At 42.9% G+C, this 20,953-nt stretch overlaps 1 protein-coding gene across 2 annotated transcripts in view; it reads right to left on the minus strand.

The window, feature by feature from the left end:
• Positions 1-20,953, minus strand: part of FBLN1 (fibulin 1) — a 108,199-nt gene that overhangs the window by 72,925 nt on the left and 14,321 nt on the right. For both annotated transcript variants that reach the window (XM_075602743.1, XM_075602744.1), the window contains exons 2-3: positions 14,137-14,245; positions 3,101-3,233 (exon numbers count right to left, since the gene is read on the minus strand). In XM_075602743.1, the coding sequence (XP_075458858.1) occupies positions 3,101-3,233; positions 14,137-14,245 (242 nt within the window). The remainder of the gene's footprint in view (positions 1-3,100; positions 3,234-14,136; positions 14,246-20,953) is intronic.

Raw genomic sequence — 20,953 nt, forward strand, 5'->3', positions numbered from 1 at the left:
CAAGAAAAGGTACCATACCCCCTTCTCCCTCTCCCTCCTCTGTTACTATTTTATCTAGTAAAGTCCTCGTTACATCTTCATATAAAGTGATAACTACTTCATAAAACTTAACAAACATTGACAAGAGCAATGTGTCCAAAAAAGGTGTATATAAAATACTTTTGAAAACTTTGCATCACAAAACCTATGACAAATCTACTCTTCTGCAGGACCAATACACTACTACAGCACTACTACAGCAGTGTCCAACTCCAGACCTCAAGGAGCACCAGCCGGTCAGGTTTTCAGGGTGTCCCTGCTTCAGCACAGGTAGCTCAGTCAGAATGACTGAACCACATATTGAGCCACCTATGCTGAAGCAGGGATATCTCTAATACCTGGACTGTTGGTGGCCCTTGAGGACTGGAGTTGGCCACTCCTACACTACTCGAACACTGCACAACAAAACGTGTTTCAAATGATTAATGTATACAATCCACTAGAGGGCAGTAACAAGCTAACACTTCATCATTGGAATCACCATGACTATTTTTTTTTTCTTCCAGGTACAGTATGCCTCGGTACAAATACCAGGTTACAAAGGATTATGGGTAAAACATAAACCGCACAAATAGGGAGAAATCCACGTGTACCCAAGGATTGCAGTAATAAAAGAATGAAATGCTGTTGTGCCAAACTCCCCACCTGCAGTCGAACAAACAAAACGTGCTGCTTTATTCTTAACAGAACATGCAGATGTAGCGGATGTTATTGCTCCGGTTAACGCGGCGCATTGTGCCAGCACGATATTTGCAATGACATTTGACATATTCAATCTTTAAAATGTTTTTTTTTTAACGCAATGTGTCGCATCGACATCTGCTATGTCCGTATAGGACATGTCGGTCATTTATTAAGGCTGACCACAGCTGACACAAGGGCTACAGTATGTCAACCTCCGTAGAACAAAATCAGTGACTCTGAACCAAAAAAAAGTGCTGATTTTTCATTGTGTAAAGACATCGACTGTACAACCATGGCAGAGTATAAGTCAGGGGAACCTGGTTCAATTCCCGGTGTCAGCTCCTTGTGACCTTGGGTAAGTCACTTTATCTCCCTGTGCCCCAGGCAACAAAAGCATAGATTGTAAGCTCATATGGGCAGGGACGGTGTCTGTAACTTTCCTATGCGCTGCGTACCGCACACTATTCTGTAATTGTGATGTGCTTTGAGTGCTATAGGAAATAAAGTTATTATTATGTCTGTTATAGAGATATTTTACCATTTTATTTCTGACGTTAGTCAGTCTCGATAATTGACACCTTGATTAGCACGGGATTCTGCATTCTGGAAATGTATTTCTCTAAAGATCATCGCCCGATACAGTTTAACTAAAGGGATCCCACGTGGTTCAAGTAGAAAGGACACAAGAGCACAGAAGCAAAGCAAACTCCTTTCTATCAAAGGGGATTATTAAAGGGGTCAAATGACATTTTACTTGGGTCAGAGTTAGAAAACATAACTGACAGAAATGTAACTAATGTGCATCGTTATTGCACGTCAAAATGTAGGAAATTCACAGTTTGTTTTGACCACTAAGGATTTGAGAGTGAGAGAAAAACACCCAACACGGAGCCCGTCTAAAGTCTGAACTCTGAGCTGCAATTCTCTCTCACTTCTGTCTCAGTAATTAGGATACAGATGCTGGGAAAGCTTCAAAGGAGGTTGTGTCCGGAAGGCCGTGATGACTACCAAGTAACTCAGCCGGTGAGATTTCTTTGGCATTCTAGCAGGCTGAGTCAACGTACTAAACCTGCGCCTGTCCCTTTCCTAAAATAATCGTATTTACTGCATTAAGCCAGTTGTTCTAAAAGCTGTTCCAATTGTTGAGCATGGATATGGTCACCCCATGTGCTGCCTGTGAATGCGTTGTGTTGGCACTCGAGGGGTTAAGGGAGGTTTTCGGATTCTCCCATCAAGTAATTCATATTGAAGGCGAAGAAAATAAAAGCACAAGTTAATCCGAAATTCGTTAAAGTAGAAGTGTGCATATTTGGCACGTTTTCACGGTCATCATTGTGCAGTCGGTGGAAACGACTCAATGGACCAGATTCACCAAAAGCCAATATAACAGCATTACAATTCAACATTAAAAAAAATTTTAAAAATGGGATTGCGGTGATATTATTTGGAATTGGCGCCGCATTCAGTAAGAATGACTTATTCATAAATGTGTTGCGATATGCAGCGTTTTTGATTACATGATCAATGCATTTACCCTGCGGTAATACACGCTAGTGATATAAAGAAACGATACCTCCTTGAAATCGATGTTAATTGGCACCAATGATGTAAGTTTGGTGGTGTGGGAGATATAACACTGTCCTTCCAGAGGGTTTTGTCATAGGCTTGCTTACAAAACTCTCTGGGATATATTTGTTTAACCCCTTGGGCTGTCAGTGCATTCCAAATGAATACCTTCAGACACCAAAGGGGTTAACACACAACACATACCCTACAACAAAAACATCAAAAAGCATACCGTCCATATGTGAAAATAAAAATCCTTTATTAGCCCAAGTGGGCAACTAGTGATGGGATGACTAGGACTATAGTTCATCCATTCAAATGGATCTGGTCTTTTCTCCAGTACATTAACTGAACAGCATTCTAAATAAAGGCCATGGTCGTGTCTTTCATGCAACAAGCAACACGATTCCAGCTGTTGAACCTTTTCATCATAGTTACTCTTTCTGTAAAAGGGATCCTGCAAGTCCATAGTAAAACGAAACAAAGAATGGAAGCACTGAATCCTTTGGTCCTCAGTCTATGGAAAAGTTATATTTTAATGATGAAACACAAAGTAGGTTATGGTGAGTGAAAAAGTCACAGAAGCCTCCACTGTACAGTGTACAGCAAATAAAAATACCACGTGTGGGTACATTTGCATGCAACCCTGCGTCTCCCCATTATCTCTTAGCGTACAATGCTCCCACTGCAGCCAGGGATTGTGGGTAATGTAGTGGAAGTTTTGCATGCTGTTGAGTTTGCATGCATTCGCATGTCATTACCGAGAATCCCACGCTGCAGTGGGAGCAGCCTACTGACCAGCCCAACTCACCTTTACAAACCTAGCTTCACAGGTGGAATTGTCGTCATGTACGTCACAGTCTTCACGCTCATTGGCAATGGTAATTCCAGTTGTGCAGTGCAGTTCCTCCAGCTGATTAGTGCAGCACTGCTCTTGGGTAATTCTAAGGGCGACATTTTCAGAAATGTGAGAAAAACTCAGAAATCAAAGCTTTACCTGCATAATCAGCACACACCCAGATATCCTGTTGCAGCCAGCGCCGGATTAAAGTCTTTGCAGGCCCTGGGCACTCTCATAATCGTAGGCCCTCAAGATGGATCTGTAGATAAATATTTGTATTGTACTGTATACAATGTATAGGTCCCATAATATAACCATAGATATATATAGTATATCCCTATGATACTTTGGTACTACGACATTTTGTCTATAATACTGTTAGTAGTATTACCTTATACAGTATGTAACTGGCCACCTCTAATGATCAATTTTTCAGGGCCTAAAACTTTTTCGTAGGCCCTTGAGCACTGTACCCATTGTGCCCAATGCATAATCCAGGCCTGGTTGGAGCTCCTCCTGAGCAAAGCAATGAAATGTCCCAGCTTACCCCGGACAGTTCTTGTTTTCAAAACTCTGTACAGAAGAACAGCAAATAAAAATACAACTTGTGAGCACATTCACTTGTCTCAGACAGGTGTGCAACCCTGCCCTTCCCCATCATCTCTTGGCAGACAATGCTCCCACTGCAGCCAGGAATTCTGGGTAATGACATGCAAATGAGCACTCACAGTGTACAGAGGAACAAACATGCCAGTAATAAGTGTAGACACCATACAATGCTTGTGAATATCGCCCACACTTTTAAATAAGTTAGCACGTCTTACACAGTGTATATTCCAGTCACGTAAACCTTTTCCAAATGGGCCTTCCATAATATTGGTAGCTTTACTCCTCGCTTCAAACTGAAGTTACGGCAGTGAGGCGGGAAGCATCCGGCATCAAGCATTTATAAATATTCTTGTTGTTTGTAAAGGGGACAAGCTGATGCTTGGGAGGGGGGGGGGGTTCATTTGCTTCCCCTCTTTTTGTGACGTTACTGGGTGTTGAGCAGGGCCTCTCAGAATGGGGGGCCTCTCTCAGACCGGGGGCTCTCCTCTTCCCTCCCTCCCTCTTCCCTCCTCTTCCCTCCCTCACTCTTCCCCCCTCTTCTCCCCTCTTCCCTCTCTCACTCTTCCCCCTCTTCCCTCCCTCACTCTTCCCCCCTCTTCCCTCCCTCCTTCTTCTGATTTGTACTTTGGCAGAGAGAGAGTGGGATAATAGAGGTGGGAACACTGACATTGCCAGGCCGTGCTTTGTACTTATCAAGGTCAAAAAAACATCATTAGTGGCCGAAGAAACAGAAAAGTCAAAGGTTTCATTCTAAAGTGATTACATTTGCTAAAGGAGGCAGTTACATTGATCAATGGTTTACAAAGGGCTACTTTGTGAGTTAATTGGGACTAGTCTTGTAGGAGCAGTTCTTCCCAACCCAGGATATCGTGAAATGACAAACCATATACCCTCGCTCTGCCTATTCAATAATGTTTTGGGGGTGGTGCTTAGCTGAGATAGTTACGGACAAAATCAAAAAGTAGGAGAAAAAGATTCCAGTTTATAAGCCCCCGGCCCCCCCTGTGTAACAGATGTGCAGTGGCTGCAAGTGTACAGTATACCATTATTTTATTCTACTCATGTGTAAATAAAAGTAAGTGTATAGTACATGGAAACTCATGAGGAGACAAACGGGAGAGCTCTAAACCAAATGTGGCCATGTTCTAAGTGCTAATTGGTACAGAGAACTTGAGATGTAAGTAGTGAAGTTGGGACCAACAAGTGTTGGAATTGGAACTAAATTTCAAGGTGTGAGAATATGCCGCTGGTCAAAAAGATGGCTCAGCACATCAGAAAGTAGCGAGGGTAGGAAAAAAACAAGCGCGCCATTCTCATAACAAGATATATTGTTTGTGAAAAAAGAAATATAGAAAAACACATAAGGGTATAAAACATTTGCAGAATATATGAAAAGTGCCAGTGATACAGTTACCAGGCTCCCTTGATCATCATAGGGTTAATGCAGGGTCCTGTTACACTGATCTAGCTACTAAATGGTAACTTTATAATCTGTTTGTTTTAAGTTATTGGCAGATGTGAAGGACACAATGTCCTGCGGAGTGGATACACATAGGCACGTCTGTTCGGAGCGTTCTGTATCTAAAAAGTGTCACTTTGTAGCCTGTCTGACCGCTAGCTTGTGGTCAGAAGGCGCTACAGGAGGTGCCAATACACTGATAGTGAGCACACTCTGTTCCCGGTAGAGTGAGCGCACTCTGTCCCCAGTAGAGACAGAAACGAGATTTTAAAACACAGGGTAAAAATGTATCAGACGCATGTAACTATCTGTTGTTAGGCTGAGGAAGGTCCAGTTTTTGGGGCCGAAACGTTGGAATTTTATGCCTTGTTTTACATATCTATTTATCTGCTTTACCTGAGTGCTGGCTGCTGATTACGTGTGAACGGTATCGTACTTTTAGTTAATTCTTATGGGACACGAACCAACTTGTATATACTGACTATTGGGGTGCCGGCTGTCACATTTCTCCGCTGCGACATTTGAAGCCGGAGCCAAGCCTGGGAGGGGGAGGGGGGAGCTCGAGTTCGGGGGGAGAGCAGGCAGGGGGTCGCAGGGGGGAAAGGTTGCGCTCACCCCTGGCTTAGAGGATATAGAGACTAAAACAAACAAAAGATTCCCCAATGAATGCACTCAAAGATAGAGGATATACATACAGCTGTCTGTGAGTAGAGTTACTGGCTAAGAAGTAAAGAGTGACTCACTGTGAGTGTTTGTTTGCATGTCATTACCCAGAATCCCTGGCTGCAGTGGAAACACTGTTTGGTAAGTGGTAACGTGGGAAAGCCGGGATGCAGACCTGTTCCAGACATGCAAATGCACCACAAGTGGTTTTTTTTATTTTTTTTTATTTACTGTACACTACATTTACGGATACACGCACAGAAAATGGGCACAGTATGTTTGTAATCTCTTTGCATGCAGTGGATGATCTCTATCGTCTGCTATAGCAGATATTACTTTCAGCTACTCAACGGTTCTAAGATGTGTCTTCCACATACAACTTAAGTGAGTGACAGAAACACTACGCGGATTTGACAAATACTGTAACACATTTCTCCGTTGAGTACAATAACTAACTTCCTGATGAGGCATTGTTATGTTATCAATGGGAGGCACGTCAAAAAAATATTTAAGGGTAGTCAAAAGGGTAACAATCCTAATGCCTGAGGGTTTATGGTACGGCAGAGCACCACTGCTTTTTATTTACACGTTGTTCCATTTTACAAAAAAAAATATTTTAAAATGACTGTCCATTTTTGTTTTTATTGTATAAATATTTCTAAAATAGTGGCTCAAATAAGTACTCTGCACTTGTTGAAGGAGCAAACCATGCAGTATTCTACATGTGTGTTTTTTTAAATAAATCAGTTCTGCAGTATTAAATGCTTTAAAAATAATTAAATTCCCAATGCCATTTTAATGAGATTCTGTATACTGAGCATCCTTTGATTTCCATAGCAGGCTTTAGCACACCTCCCCAGCAGTGCAAGATCTTTGTAACACTCCTGTTTGAGATAATTTGTTGCCAGTATTCCCAGCAGTTTGAGCTTCAAACTGAAACAATAGGTAATGATACCGTAGTACATTGTAGCTGCTGAGTTACACTGACTGAAGGATTGATTGATTGAAACTGAAAGGCAGCCGTTTAGTGAACCCTGGGAAGCAGGATTTTTGCCGATCGATCATGGGAGAATGAATCGATTGGCAGCTCAGGTAATTCGTTTCCAATAAAGGTTATCAATGGCTCCATATATTAAAACAAAAACAGGTTTTTTTTAAGTGCCGTGCACAGACTGCCTCTTTACAACAGACCCCCACCCCCTCCAATTAAAATATGGTTAAGGATATGGCGACAGCCACTTTGGAAGGAAGAGACCTAGACATCATGTTTGATGAACTTAAGTGTCCAGGGTAACAGGATGTTCTGGGTGTTCAGGGTAACAGGATGTTCTGGGTGTTCAGGGTAACAGGATGTTCTGGGTGTTCAGGGTAACAGGATGTTCTGGGGTACTAGAGTGGCTGTGACATGGAGAAACAAGGTTGGTACCACTGCCGTGTGTAGTTCTAGAAGCCACATGATGGACAAGTTTAAGAAAAGGGCAAGAAAAATAAAGACATGTTAGAACTAGAGACGGGCAAATGGACCAAAAATCGATCCACAAATTCTTTGCAGTGTTTGCAACAAAATTCGATTCGCAACCGAATATTTAACCTGAAGTTTGTCATGGTAATATTCGGGCAAATGTCTAAACCCGAGCCCCTATTCGCTTGGCCCTCCCCTTTTGCGAAAGCCATTACATTCGATAAGCGAATGTTACGAAACATTTCCGTTTTTGTCCGTGCGCATGCGCGATAAACGCATCAAAACTTTCATACATTCGCCGGTCAAATATTTGGACATTCGATCAATTCGAATGTTGCAGCCTTCCATTCAGCAAATGTTGTAACATTTCGATTCGAACGCTCGCGTGAATAATTTTGTTTAAAAAAAAAAAAAGCCAGAGAAGTCGCTCGATAGAAGATTGCGCCACCAGGATTCGCGTCTGCGAAGAAACGCCACATTCGCAGCAAAGTTAAATGTCTGCAAATAATTTGCCTATCTCTAGTTAAAACCAAAAGCTTTGCAATAAAAGAGATGAGGGCCTCAGCGTATATGTACTTTGGAGGAAATGAGGAAGACAAGATAGAATACTTAAGATTCAGAACAAACAAGGTACAGTATTCTCCTGGGGAGAAAAAGTTACTGAACAAGGGTTTATAGAACGGAGCAGGAAGGAAGCTAATGGGGTGGTGGGAGATGTGAGACAGTAATAATAATGCTCTCCTGGAAGACGTGGAGAGAACGTATATGCTAAACGGATTATAAAAAAATCCATAGTAGGTTCCTACAAATTAGACACACACAATCTGAGCGAACTCAAAACCCAAACCCAAACCCACAGTATTATATATTGAATTGAGCCAACTGGTAAACAGTAAGCGCAGAATCCCGAATGCACATCCAATATGACAAATAATTTACTTAATTTCTATAGGACAAAAACAACAGCAGGGTCTACATTATTACAGCACATGGGGGAATGGGGAGGCCCAAGTGCTCCTAATCAGCCTAAGCGTTTCTATGCATCTCTGAAATACTTGTGGCATATAAAAGGTGCACACATTATTTTTCAAGATGTCATTTTTCAACAGGTCTTCCTAGGAACCCTTGGGTTTCCCGAATATCCCTAAAGGGTTCCCTGCAATTTTCAGGACATTTGAAAATTGTACCGAATACAGAATTAAGAAGAAAGACTAAAAATGTATATTATAAGACATGCTTTCCAGAGCTTCTCCTCTCTTCCATATGGCAAGCACTACAGAATAATTTATAATGCATCTGCTCTCAGACGCGCTATTAGAGAGGGTTGGGGTTCCTTACAATGCATCTGCTCTCAGGCACGCTATTAGGGAGGGTTGGGGTTCCTTACAATGCATTTGATCTCAGATGCGCTATTAGAGAGGGTTGGGGTTCCTTACAATGCATCTGATCTCAGACACGCTATTAGGGAGGGTTGGGGATCCTTACAATGCATCTGATCTCAGATGCACTATTAGGGAGGGTTGGGGTTCCTTACAATACATTTGATCTCAGATGCGCTATTAAAGAGGGTTGGGGTTCCTTACAATGCATCCGATCTCAGACGCGCTAGTAGAGAGGGTTGGGGTTCCTTACAATGCATCTGATCGCAGAAGCGCTATTAGAGAGGGTTGGGGTTCATTACAATGCATCCGATCTCAGACGCGATATTAGAGAGGGTTGGGGTTCCTTACAATGCATCTGATCGCAGAAGCACTATTAGAGAGGGTTGGGGTTCCTTACAATGCATCTGATCACAGACGCGCTATTAGAGCGGGTTGGGGTTCCTTACAATACATTTGATCTCAGACGCGCTATTAGAGCGGGTTGGGGTTCCACGGAATTTCACAATATAATTATATAGGTTTCCTAAAAATAAATAAAAAAGAAGTTAAAAAACACTGCACTAGATCATAGAGTTGAAATCCCTGCAAACTCCAAATAATCATAAAACCAGTCACTTTGGGGGTTTACGTATCAAAATCTCCTAGTTATGTAATCTGAGAAAAAAATGCAACAACATGTGTCAAAGGAAAATGTCAGAGGAACACTTGCTTTTCACTGCTATTTTCCCCTCTACATTTGCCCCACTTTTGGAAATCTCAAATCTTGACAAATAAAGCTCTTTATCTCCTTGTTCTTAAGTAAGTTCTGGTACTAAAAAACAGAATGTAAGCTCTATGGGGCTGTGTCATTCTACTATCTCCCACAAAGTACAATTCATAACCTGTCAAAATGTATCATATTATTCCTCAGAGATGATGAACAAATATTGCAATTTGTGCCATAATTGCAAGTCATTTTTCTCATCATTTTCAAGAGACCAATTGAATATACAAAATTAGACAGTTCCCCCAGAATACTGATTACAAATATGTCTTCCATCTCCCTGGCTAAATGTAAAAGTGTGTGTTTATGTCTAATGCATTGTGGGGCGGCTTGAAACAAAGCACAGGAACATCTGGCTCTGCCGAGGACACTGCAGACACCCCAAACAGCTTTGAAATGAATTAAGTCAGTTGAAAAGGGCAAAGCAGACAGGATTTTTCTGGTATTTATCAGCTGCTGGGTTGATCTCTTTGGTGCCAGAATTTAAAGTTTAACGTATACCACTGATTTTCACAAGAAGCATTTCTAGCCAAAAACCTAAACAGCCGCTCACCTAAATGGCTTCTCCCCCAGCCTTCTTTCATCTGTTTGTTATCCTCTCCCGAGGGTGCGCTATTAAAGCAGCATGGGGTTTCCTGATCTACTCTAGTAAGAAGTTCTCACTTCCTCTACTTTGCTTTCAATATAAATGTTGCTCTTTAGCCAGAGGTTCAAGAACAGGAGTGACCAACTCCAGTCCTCAAAGGCCATCAACGGGTCAGGTTTTAAGGATATCCCTGCTTCAGCACAGGTGGCTGAATCAGTGGCTCAGTCTTTGGCTTGCCAACTCCAGTCCTCAAGGGCCACCAACAGGTCAGGTTTTAAGGATATCCCTGCTTTAGTACAGGTGGCTGAATCAGTGGCTCAGTCTTCGGCTTGCCAACTCCAGTCCTCAAAGGCCATCAGCAGGTCAGGTTTTAAGGATATCCCTGCTTCAGCACAGGTGGCTGAGTCGTTGAGTAAGCCACTGATTGAGCCACGTGTGCTAAAGCAGGGATATCATTAAAACCTGACCTGTTGGTGGCCCTTGAGGACTGGAGTTGGCCACCCCTGCTGAATCAGAATATTTTTACGGTTGCCAGAAGAGCCTAAAGCAAAACGAAGTTATCTGGGATGTATAATTGTAGTGTTTGGCTAATGCTGCCTGTCCCCACACTCTATGCTTTTAGGACTTTGAAGCAAAGTTCTAATAACACGTACGAAGGATTTATGCGTTTTAGCTAATAGAATTCAGGAAAGGATATATGCCTTTGAGCAAAAAGAAATGTTTATCTTTCAGGCAAGTCCAAACAGAACTTTTTTTATTGAACAGATTTGCTGTTGTATAATTAATTCCGCTGTTCAATATACTGCTCTGGTGTCGGATAAGATTCTAGTCTCATTCATTTGAATGGATCTGAACTTTTTTCCTGCCTGGGGTAGGTGGGGGGTTTTTTTTCAGCATATTGATCGGAGGCCCAAAATGTAGATTTATAAAAAAGTAGAACCCTCTCTGGATTCAACTCTCATTGTCAGAACAGATATGGGGGCCTTGCCACGTACAGCCCACCTGTGAGCATGTGACCTGCATATGGGACAAGGGTTAATAATACACTGCTACCTAGTTGATACTTTTCACCTTCCGCAAAGGTTCCTCAAACAATATCTCCCCTCAATCCGTCCCAATATACAGCAGTCCTCGGTTATCCAACGGAATCCGTCCTGGAAGTAGCGTTGGAACCGTTGTAAAGTGAGTCCCATGTTAATCAGTGGCGGTGAGCGTTGGATAACGCATTCCGGCGTCGAAAAACGGTCCTTAGGGTTGCATTGTAAAGCGATGCATATGCCATTCATTGTAAAGTGAAACGTTGGATAATGAGGACTACCTGTACCATCTGTCACGAGCAGCACACTTGTGAGCATGTGACTTAGATATGCAACCAGGGTTAATACACACGGCTACTCTAGCCAACCCACATTTCTCCTGCGCAATGTGCTTTCAATGAGTCTACTAAGCCGTGCTGCATAGAGGGTAATACACCCGATCGTGGTATGAGTGATCCCATTGACCTTATGTGAGTAATTTACTCGAAACAACATACTTGGAGAATCAATTCATTCTTGAGAGACTATATAATATACATTGCCGTGATAGGTCTTGGCCTGTCACAAACAATTATTGTATTTTTAACACAATTTCTAACCAACGTTAACCTCATAAGTACCAGATTGATTAAAATACTTAATATCCCCTGCCCTTTTTATTGCAGGGGCCTATTCTAATACCTCCAAAGTATAACAAACCACTTCTAAATTGCCCTTTGCTATTCTGTAAACCTTTCTCGCATGTGCAATCCGTGTCTAAAAGGCTTTTGTAGAAGCGGTTTCACTCTGGTTCTGCCAATCCCATCGTTTTGTCAAAAAAGCCTCCAACTCGCATTTTTAAAAAAAATAAAACTGCTATTCTAGTAACTCCGTTATGCAAACCGCTTCTAAAAACGCGCATTTATTTTTTTTTGCGAGTTCCACACAGAGCCTGAAATATGGGTTTGGCTGAGAGAGCAAAACACAGAAGTCAGACTGGGGATGGAGTTAGCGCCACGTCAGGTCATTCTGCTTCTAAAGCGCGTACAATCCGGGGGTTTGCTGTTAAACCAGGCGGTTTGTTGCTGGGTTTTTTTAGAAGCGGTTTAGAAGATAAGGTTTGCAATAGAGAATAGATTTTCTGAACATGCGGTTTGGCAATGACAACTTCGGAGCTACGAGAATGGACCCCAATAAGTCTGTATATAGAAGAGATTTTTGTAATAAATGCAATGAGATTGTTTGCGTCTCAGAGGGGATGTCTGTCCTGCGCCTGGCGGCAGAGGAGAGCTGGGAGTCAGGCCTAATGTCCGCTGCTTGGTTGGGCCTCCCTCTGCCGCCATGACGGCTCTTACCCTCTCCCGCGCCACAGGTAGGGCCATGGGGGAAGAACACAGGGGGGAATGAGAGGAAGTGAGAGAGAGGGAGGAAGGAAGGGAGAAAGAGCGGGTGTAAGAAAGAGGGAGAGAATGAGAAGGAAGAGGGGGAGATAGATACACGGGGGAGAGAGAAAATGGGGAATAAGAGAAAGGGGAAGAGAGAGAGGAGAGAGAGAGAGAGAGAGAAAGGGGAGAGAGAGAGGGGAGAGAGAGGGGGAGAAACAGACGAAAAAGGGGAGAGAATTATAGTGAGGGAGTGACAGAGAGGGAAAAAGAGACAGAGGGGGGAAGAGAGAGAGAGGGGTTTATATAAACTGGAGGGGGGGGGGTCAGTTGGTGGAACTTGCCCTCTGTACAAAAATACCTATTTCCGCCTCTGGCATTACCCTTCTAAATCCAGGAAAACACAGGAGTGGAATTTGTGAGTTAAGAGATGCACTGCTGCATACTTTGTATTTATACGCATCAAGAAATAGATTGTCACTTTATCACTATTAGTACCAAGTGCAAGCAGTGTACAGATCCAACACAAATGTGTATTCACAGAGAGTATCACATTGTTTTTGATTACCAACGGGTTTTATAAACAGCACATTGGTTTCATTACAGAACATTAAAATAACCTGTCAGTACTTCACATTGTGTTTAATATTTTGTAGGAAACTCTGCATTACTCATCTGCACCACAATTTCATATATTAACTTTCCACCCGCCTAAAATATCATCTCCTAATATCTTACCCTTTCCATTACTGAACAACAAAAGGATCAGATCTTTTTTAAAGGGATAAAGTGAACTAATGACAGTGGCATGTTTAATAGTTTAAATGTATAAATATATATATTTTAAACTTTTAATATTTCCATGGTAACAAAATATTATTCTTTTTTTGTTCACTTTTTGTCGATAAAACTGAGGGCTTGAGTAAACGGTGCTTTCCTGCGCTGTTCTTTGATGGCAAAGTAATTATGAAGCAATCATTAGTCAAACAGATAAACATAAGAAGGTGATCGCCTTAAATCCAGATTTCCTGGAGAAATGCAGGACAATCATTTTTCACACGATATACTGTAAATAAAGTATGGAGACCGTGCTCTCCCACGTTCAGATTCAGGCGGGGATAACTGTTCCCTTTGCTCCTGGTTTCCAGAAGTTCTGCAAATACCTCCTGGACCAGGAGTGAGCAACTTCGGTCCTCAAGGGCCACCAACAGGTCATACAGTAACTCAAGTATGAGGGAAAACAGATACGTATTTATCTCTGTGATTGGTCATGTTTGATGTGGCACTGGGGATCTCTGTCTTGTTGTATACATTGTCACATACCCAGCAGAACTCCTTTTTAACATACATACATACATACATACATACATACATACATACATACATACATACATACATACATATATATATATATATATATGGTGAGGTGCGTCTGGGATTTGAGCTTACAGGGGGGTATTGTGTGTGTTTGTTAAACATGCACGATGGGATTGATGCACTGGGTTTGCCTCAGTGATGCATCGGTGACCTTAGTAAGTGACCCCCATTTATTAAAGTCTTCCAGCTGCAAACCGGGAGCAACAAAACTACACATTTATCAAAGAATAAAAAGTCCCCTGGGAAACAATAGTATTTTTTTTGCTTTGATAACTATGGCGGAAAGTGGCCCCAGGTGCGCTCCTACCTGCACTCTTTGGAGTCCGAGATAACCGGCACGGCGCCGCACTCGCGTTTCTGAGACGCCCATTCGTAGCCACTGGTACAGCAAGAGTCCACGGAAATCTGGGCAGCCACTGGGGAAAAAACAAACATGTTCACGGGACCAGAAAAGACGCCACGTTGAATAGACGGGTCATTATAAAATGGGTACAAAAGGAGGTGTTTTATTTTTGGTATCCCCTAGAAAGGAACACGATGTGGTATAAAGAGCATTATGGAAGTCTTGTACCTAATGCGCAGGCAGGTAAGAGATATTTAGCTAACACTATACAAGCTAGATCAGAGGCAGCCAACCAACTCCAGTCCTCAAGGGCCACTAACAGGTCACGTTGTAAGGATATCCCTGCTTCAGCACAGGTGGCTCAATCAGTGGCTCAGTCGAAGCCACCATGGATGTGGCGGCTTCCTATTGGATGATCGCCAATGCCATATTTAAAATAAAAAAAAACAGGAAGTGAACTGACAACCAAAACTGTAAGTATCGGGGAGCCAGGGGGTACCCAGACCCCGAAAATAGCACCGTTCAGCTCAGTGGCCCAGTGGTTCAAACATTGTAAAATATATATTTTTTAATTTAGACGGGATTGCTGCTTTAATCATTTAAAATGAAAGAAGAAGAAGAAGAATGGTAACTTGTGTTATTTTGATCATTTATAAAAAGATACAATTGTATTTATAACGTTAAGAGGCAGCAACAAGTTTCCTGACCAGATAGCTTTTTTCCCGTTCTGTGCTGCTTCTTGCTTTCGAAATCCCAAGTGACCAATCCCCTTAAAGTAGAAATGATTTTAATGAGCAGACGAGCGCTGCGGTTTCCCACACAAATATTCCCCGGTTACAAGTTCATAGCACAGCAAGAAAACGAGAATGTAGCTGTGAGGCTAGCTGCATCAATAACAGCAGCCACTTCAGTAAGAGTTCACCAAATTGTTTGCAGCTGTAGTAGATATTCATCTAACGTAGGGCTAGCAAATTACAGTCCTCATGGGCTACCAACGGGCCAGGTTTTCAGAATATCCCTGCTTCAGCACAGGTGGCTCAATCAGAGGCTCAGTTGAAGACTGAACCATGATATCCTGAAAACCTGACCTGTTGTTGGCCCTTGAAGACTGGAGTTCACCAATGACGCACTATCCTGTAATTGTGACGCGCTTTGAGTCCCACTGGGTGAAAAGCGCTATATGAAATAAAGTTATTATTATTACTCATACTATTAATGCTCATCAAAACCTGTATACAAGGTATATTCCATTATGTCTGTAGTTGCACTCATTGGGTTTTGGACTTTGGATGTAAATGTCCAAATATAACAAATATACCTTCGATCTAATATATCGGTATTTCTCTATTTAAACCCAGATCTCTTACGGATCCTTAAAATAGCCAGGTTAAGGAAATATTCTGGGTCGCGCTCAAATAGATTCAGATTTACTGCAGTATTCTTTTTATCAAAAAAATCACAGATCCTACCATACACACATCATATCCCTGCAGTGATATCCTGTAACGGAGAATATCCAGTGACACTGTAATCCTGTGAGTTAAACATATATATATATATGTACAGATAATCTGTTTGTGATGTGATTTGTGGTTTAACGCCAGGGGTCATAGGTTAGACCTTAGACTTGCGTTTGAGGGGAGATGTTAACATCTTCGGAGACCCCTTTACTGGGGGGGCTCAACTCCAGTGCTCGAGGACTACCAAAAGGTCAGCTTTTCAGGATATCTCAGCTTCAGCAAAGATGGCTCAATCAGTGGCTCAATCAAAGGTCGAAACAGTCTGTCTGTGAGTGGGTTCACAGGCTTTGCATCTCATCCCAGGCTATGTTTAAAAGCTGTGTTTAAAACAGCGAGCATTGTCTTAATGGCTCCATGTAATAATGAACTTGAGACAAAAGGTGGCACTGTGTGCTCATTTGAATGTCATTTCCCAGAATCCCTTCTACAGTGGAAGCACTGTATGCGAGGTGATAATGGCGAAAAGCGGGGTTGCAGACCTGTTTAAGACATATGATTGTGCTCACAAGTAATCATTTTTATATGCTATATGCCAGCGCTGCGCAATCTTTCCAGCGTGCGCCCCCTTCCTGCTCGCGCCCCCCCCTCCCTTACCTCCTCTCCGGCGTCAAATGACGTCGCGGGGTCACATGACGTTGCCATGCGAACATGACGTCACATGACCCTGCAGCGTCATTTGACGCCGCGTTATCATGGCGACGCGTCGCAGAAGAGAAGGTAGGTGAAATTGCAGAGACATCACACAATCCTCCGGCATTAATCTTGGGGGAAGAGCGCTGGGCCTCTGCAACCCGCCACGCCCCCCTGAACAATCTTGCGCCCCCCAGTTTGCGCACCACTGCTATATGCTATACGGTGGAGGGTGTTTAGTCACCTTTTCACCCACCATAACCTAAATTGTAGAATAGGGGCCTAATATATATACAGGCATACCCCGCATTAACGTACGCAATGGGACCGGAGCATGTATGTAAAGCGAAAATGTACTTAAAGTGAAGCACAACTTTTTTCCACTTATCGATGCATGTACTGTACTGCAATCGTTATATACGTGCATAACTGATGTAAATAACGCATTTGTAACAGGCTCTATAGTCTCCCCGCTTGCGCACAGCTTTGGTACAGGTAGGGAGACGGTATTGCTGTTCAGGATGTGATGACAGGCGCATGCGTGAGCTGCCGTTTGCCTATTGGGCGATATGTACTTACTCACGAGTGTACTTAAAGTGAGTGTACTTAAAGCGGGGTATGCCTGTACAGTGGTCGACAAATCACCAAAAAATCTACTCGCCACCTAGTACAACACGTGTGCTGCTTGGGCCAATAGGAGCTCGCCACGATGTTAAATCCACTCGCCCGGGGCGTGCAACTGTATAGGTTTGTCGAACACTGTATATATATATAATAGGGGCCTAAACCGTGGAAATTCCAGAAGAAGTCTGTTCAACAGTGTTAATCGCTCTTTAAAAGTTGTGTTTTCCAATACGTTTTTACTGGATTTGGCCTGTTGAGACCGGGACAAAACTGCCAATTTTCAGCCAGATGCCACTAACGCATAAACACGAATAAGCCTCAAAAAGCTCGCTGATTGAAATGCCATGTCAGCCCACAACTATGTTTAAAGACATACTAATCTGTAACAAATGTCCATAAATAAGTGCAGAGCGTTAGCAATTATTGACATCCCTATTATCCAAGTACTTGTGCCTTATACTCTTTGAAATATCTTTAAGAACAAGGAGTTGGCAAGTGGAAGCAATTTGTCACAAAGGATAGAGAGTAACAATCATTATGGTAACAGAAGACATGTGGACTGGATTTATTGCAGATATACAGTCTGATTAAAATAAAACCCTTTATTTACAGTATCTGGCAGGAAGATTTGTTTGTGTGTGTTTGTTTCCGTTTGCCTGGGGTTTTGCCAATGAGCTTTTACTGAGGGTTTTACAAAGCAACAGCATTAGACTTCAATGGTAATTCCTTATTTTAATTATCACACAAATGAGTTTGAGTTAAACTCAACAAACACCGATATTCTTCATTCCCTTTTTTGATGACAGTTGGGAGTATGGAGAGGTGCATGCTGGGTATTACCTGAAGAGACAGGAAAAAGAACGAATAGGTGCGGCGATCTCCATCTTCTCCCCTGCAAATTGTAATGTTTCCAGTGCAGGTCCAGAACAAATGGCCGAAAGCCTGTCCTGTCTATCCCCAACAACATCGGTGGATAGTCAGGGCCTTCTGTGAGCCTAACAGGTAGCACCAACAGCAGGTAACAGCAGTGAATGTCCCTTAGGGTGGGGGAACATGTGTTACACAGATATGAATAGGAAGCCAGCAGAGAGGGTTCAGGAGGTTGGAAGCAGATATACGTCTAGAAGAGCAGGAGATGATTGGGGCAGCAGCATTTTGAATGGACTGTAACAGAGAGCGATGTGAGGCAGGGAAGTCAGACAGAAGAATGTTACAGTAATCAATTTATTTATTTATTTATTTATAAAATATTTTACCAGGAAGTAATACATTGAGAGTTACCTCTCGTTTTCAAGTATGTCCTGGGCACAGAGTAAAACAAATAATACATGGTTACAAATACAGTTACATAAATGAACAAGGTATACATTTATATACAAGACATTGCATGCACAGTTAAAGAAAATATATATTATGAGCGTATGAAACAGTTACAGACCAGATTAAAGTGTGAGACAGCCTTAGATTTGAAAGAATATGAGAGTCTCTGGTAGGTTGTTCCAGTTTTGGGGTGCACGGAAGGAGAAGGAGGAACGTCCGGATACTTTGTTGAGTCTTGGGACCATGAATAGTCTTTTGGAGTCTGATCTCAGGTGATAGGTACTGCATGTGGTAGGGGTGAGGAGCTTGTTCAGGTAGCTGGGTAGCTTGCCCAGAAAGTATTTGAGGGTGAGACAGGAAAGGTGAACTTTGCGCCTAGACTCTAGTGATGACCAATCTAGTTCTTTGAGCATTTCGCAGTGATGTGTGTTGTAGTTGCATTGGAGAACAAAACGACAAATTGAATTGTAGAGGGTGTCAAGTTTGCTAAGGTGGGTTTGAGGAGCCGAGCCATATACTATGTCTCCATAGTCAATAATTGGCATTAGCATCTGCTGTGCAATACGCTTTCTGACCAGGAGACTTAGGGAGGATTTGTTCCTGTAAAGTACCCCTAGTTTGGCATAGGTCTTGGTTGTCAGGGTATCAATGTGCATCCCGAATGTTAAGTGGGAGTCAAACCATAAGCCCAGGTATTTAAAACTAGTGACAGGTGTTAGGGTGGAAGAATGCGGGAGAGAATACGGACATGCATTAGTGTCTGAGTGGTAGTGGAACATAGGAAGGGGCGTATCTTAGCAATGCTACGAAGGAAAAAGCAGCAAGATTTAGTAACAGCGTTTTATATATGAGAAGGAGAGGGAGGAGTTGAATCTAACCTTTGGGCTGCGTGCATGCGAGACTGGGTGGATAGTTATGTTATTGACTGTAATTTAGAAGGGAACAATGGGACCTGGTTTGGGACAGAATATGTGAAGTTCTGTCTTAGCCATATTAAGCTTGAGGCGACGAAGGACCATCCAGGCAGAGATAGCTGATAGGCACTTTTTACTTTAGATGGGGTGAAAGGTCAGGTGTAGATAAATATAGTTGTTTATCATCGGCATAGAGATGATACGTGAATCCAAAGGAGTCAATGAGGTCACCCCAACGAGGGGGTATATAGAGAGAAGAGAAAGGAAGCTGAGCCTACAGAGGGTGCCATAGAGGTTGAGGAAGACAAACAATAAATGTACCAATGCTCTACTAATAGTCCCAATAATGTATAATAGGTGTAAAATAAAGGTCAACGTGTTTTGTCTTCTAAGGGCCTCGGCTCTTCAAGGTCCTACCAGGGGACCTCCGAGTACATGCAAAAACAGGACAGAAGACAAGTACGACCTTCTTAGAAAAATTTAAAATATGTATTGGGCCACAAGCCCCCAAGTCTCACTTACACGCAAGATAAATAGAGTGCAGCATCAGAGGATAACAAGGAGTAGGCTTTTCATAATCACTGCTGTGCTGAACGATCTCCAGCCGCAGTGCCAGTCCGTAGGGCACAACCCTTTGGTTCTGGTACCTGTGGGGTGCGCCGTAATGTTCAGCCTCAGTTTGCAGATGAGAGAAGGTGTGGGGCAGCCCGTTGAATCTCGCGCCTATGGAGCACTGCAGCTGCCGGCGACAGCCGAGTGCCCGGTGCTCAGATCAAGTTGCGCACTTTCGGGTTCTCACACCCACTTCTGGCGTCGGACGTCAAAAGCGCCTCTACTGGCCGCTTGCCAGAAAAGCCTTGTCAGTCCTTGCCAATCCTTCTGAATAGGAGATTAGCGCCACCTAGCGAACCCTACACATTTCGCTCATTACAAAAGCTTCATCAGGGGCAGAGAGGAAGAGAGATGCCCAGGACTGAGAGGGGTCATCAATGTAACAGGTAAAGTCTGCTAAGAGGAGAGTGGGCGCGTGAGAAAAGAGAAAGAAGGATATCCAGGATTCAAAGTCAGAAAGGAAATTGGAGTGTTTGCATGAAGTTAGGCAGCCTGCAGATTACAGCAATGCATAGAGAGTGGAGAGAAAAGGCAAATCGTTTGGGCCTCAAAGGATGAGAATGTCAGAGAATCAGGGTTAGGTAGGGGCTAAAACTCAGTGAGGAGAGAGAAGTATTCCTACTCCATCCCCATGTCCCACGGGGCAAGGTGTGTGTGTGTGTGTGTGAAAAAGAAAGACCGCCATAGAGCTGCCTCGAGTGTGAGAGCCAAGTTTCTGTCAGTGCAAAGAGGTGAAGAGAGCGAGAGAAAAACAGGTCATGTACAGCTAGTGTTTTGTTAGAGAGAGGAACAAGCATTCCAGAGAATGAAAAAGGGAGAGACGCAGGGGGCGAGCAAGGAATAGATATCAGGTTGGAAGAGTTGGAGCTTTTAGCTATTGCACATGAAAAGGCCACAGTTGAGAGCAAATTGGGATATGGCAGTGGCCCGTGTTTGGAGAAATGTCTCCAGCAGCCAAGAGTGCAGGTAGGAGGAGGGCAAGGGACAGGAGGTGAGAGGAAGATTTATATAAGCATATGCTCTTACGCTGAGAGGAGGTGGGTGGCAGAAGTGAGTGCAAACATCAGTGGAGTTCCATCAGTACAAAGAAGGAGAGAGGGAAGAAGACAGGAGGAGTTGTGTGTGTACATAGTAAGGAGAGCTGTGAGGTACATTAAAGGA

Source organism: Ascaphus truei, chromosome 5 (genome assembly GCF_040206685.1).
Source record: "Ascaphus truei isolate aAscTru1 chromosome 5, aAscTru1.hap1, whole genome shotgun sequence".
NCBI lineage: Eukaryota > Metazoa > Chordata > Amphibia > Anura > Ascaphidae > Ascaphus > Ascaphus truei.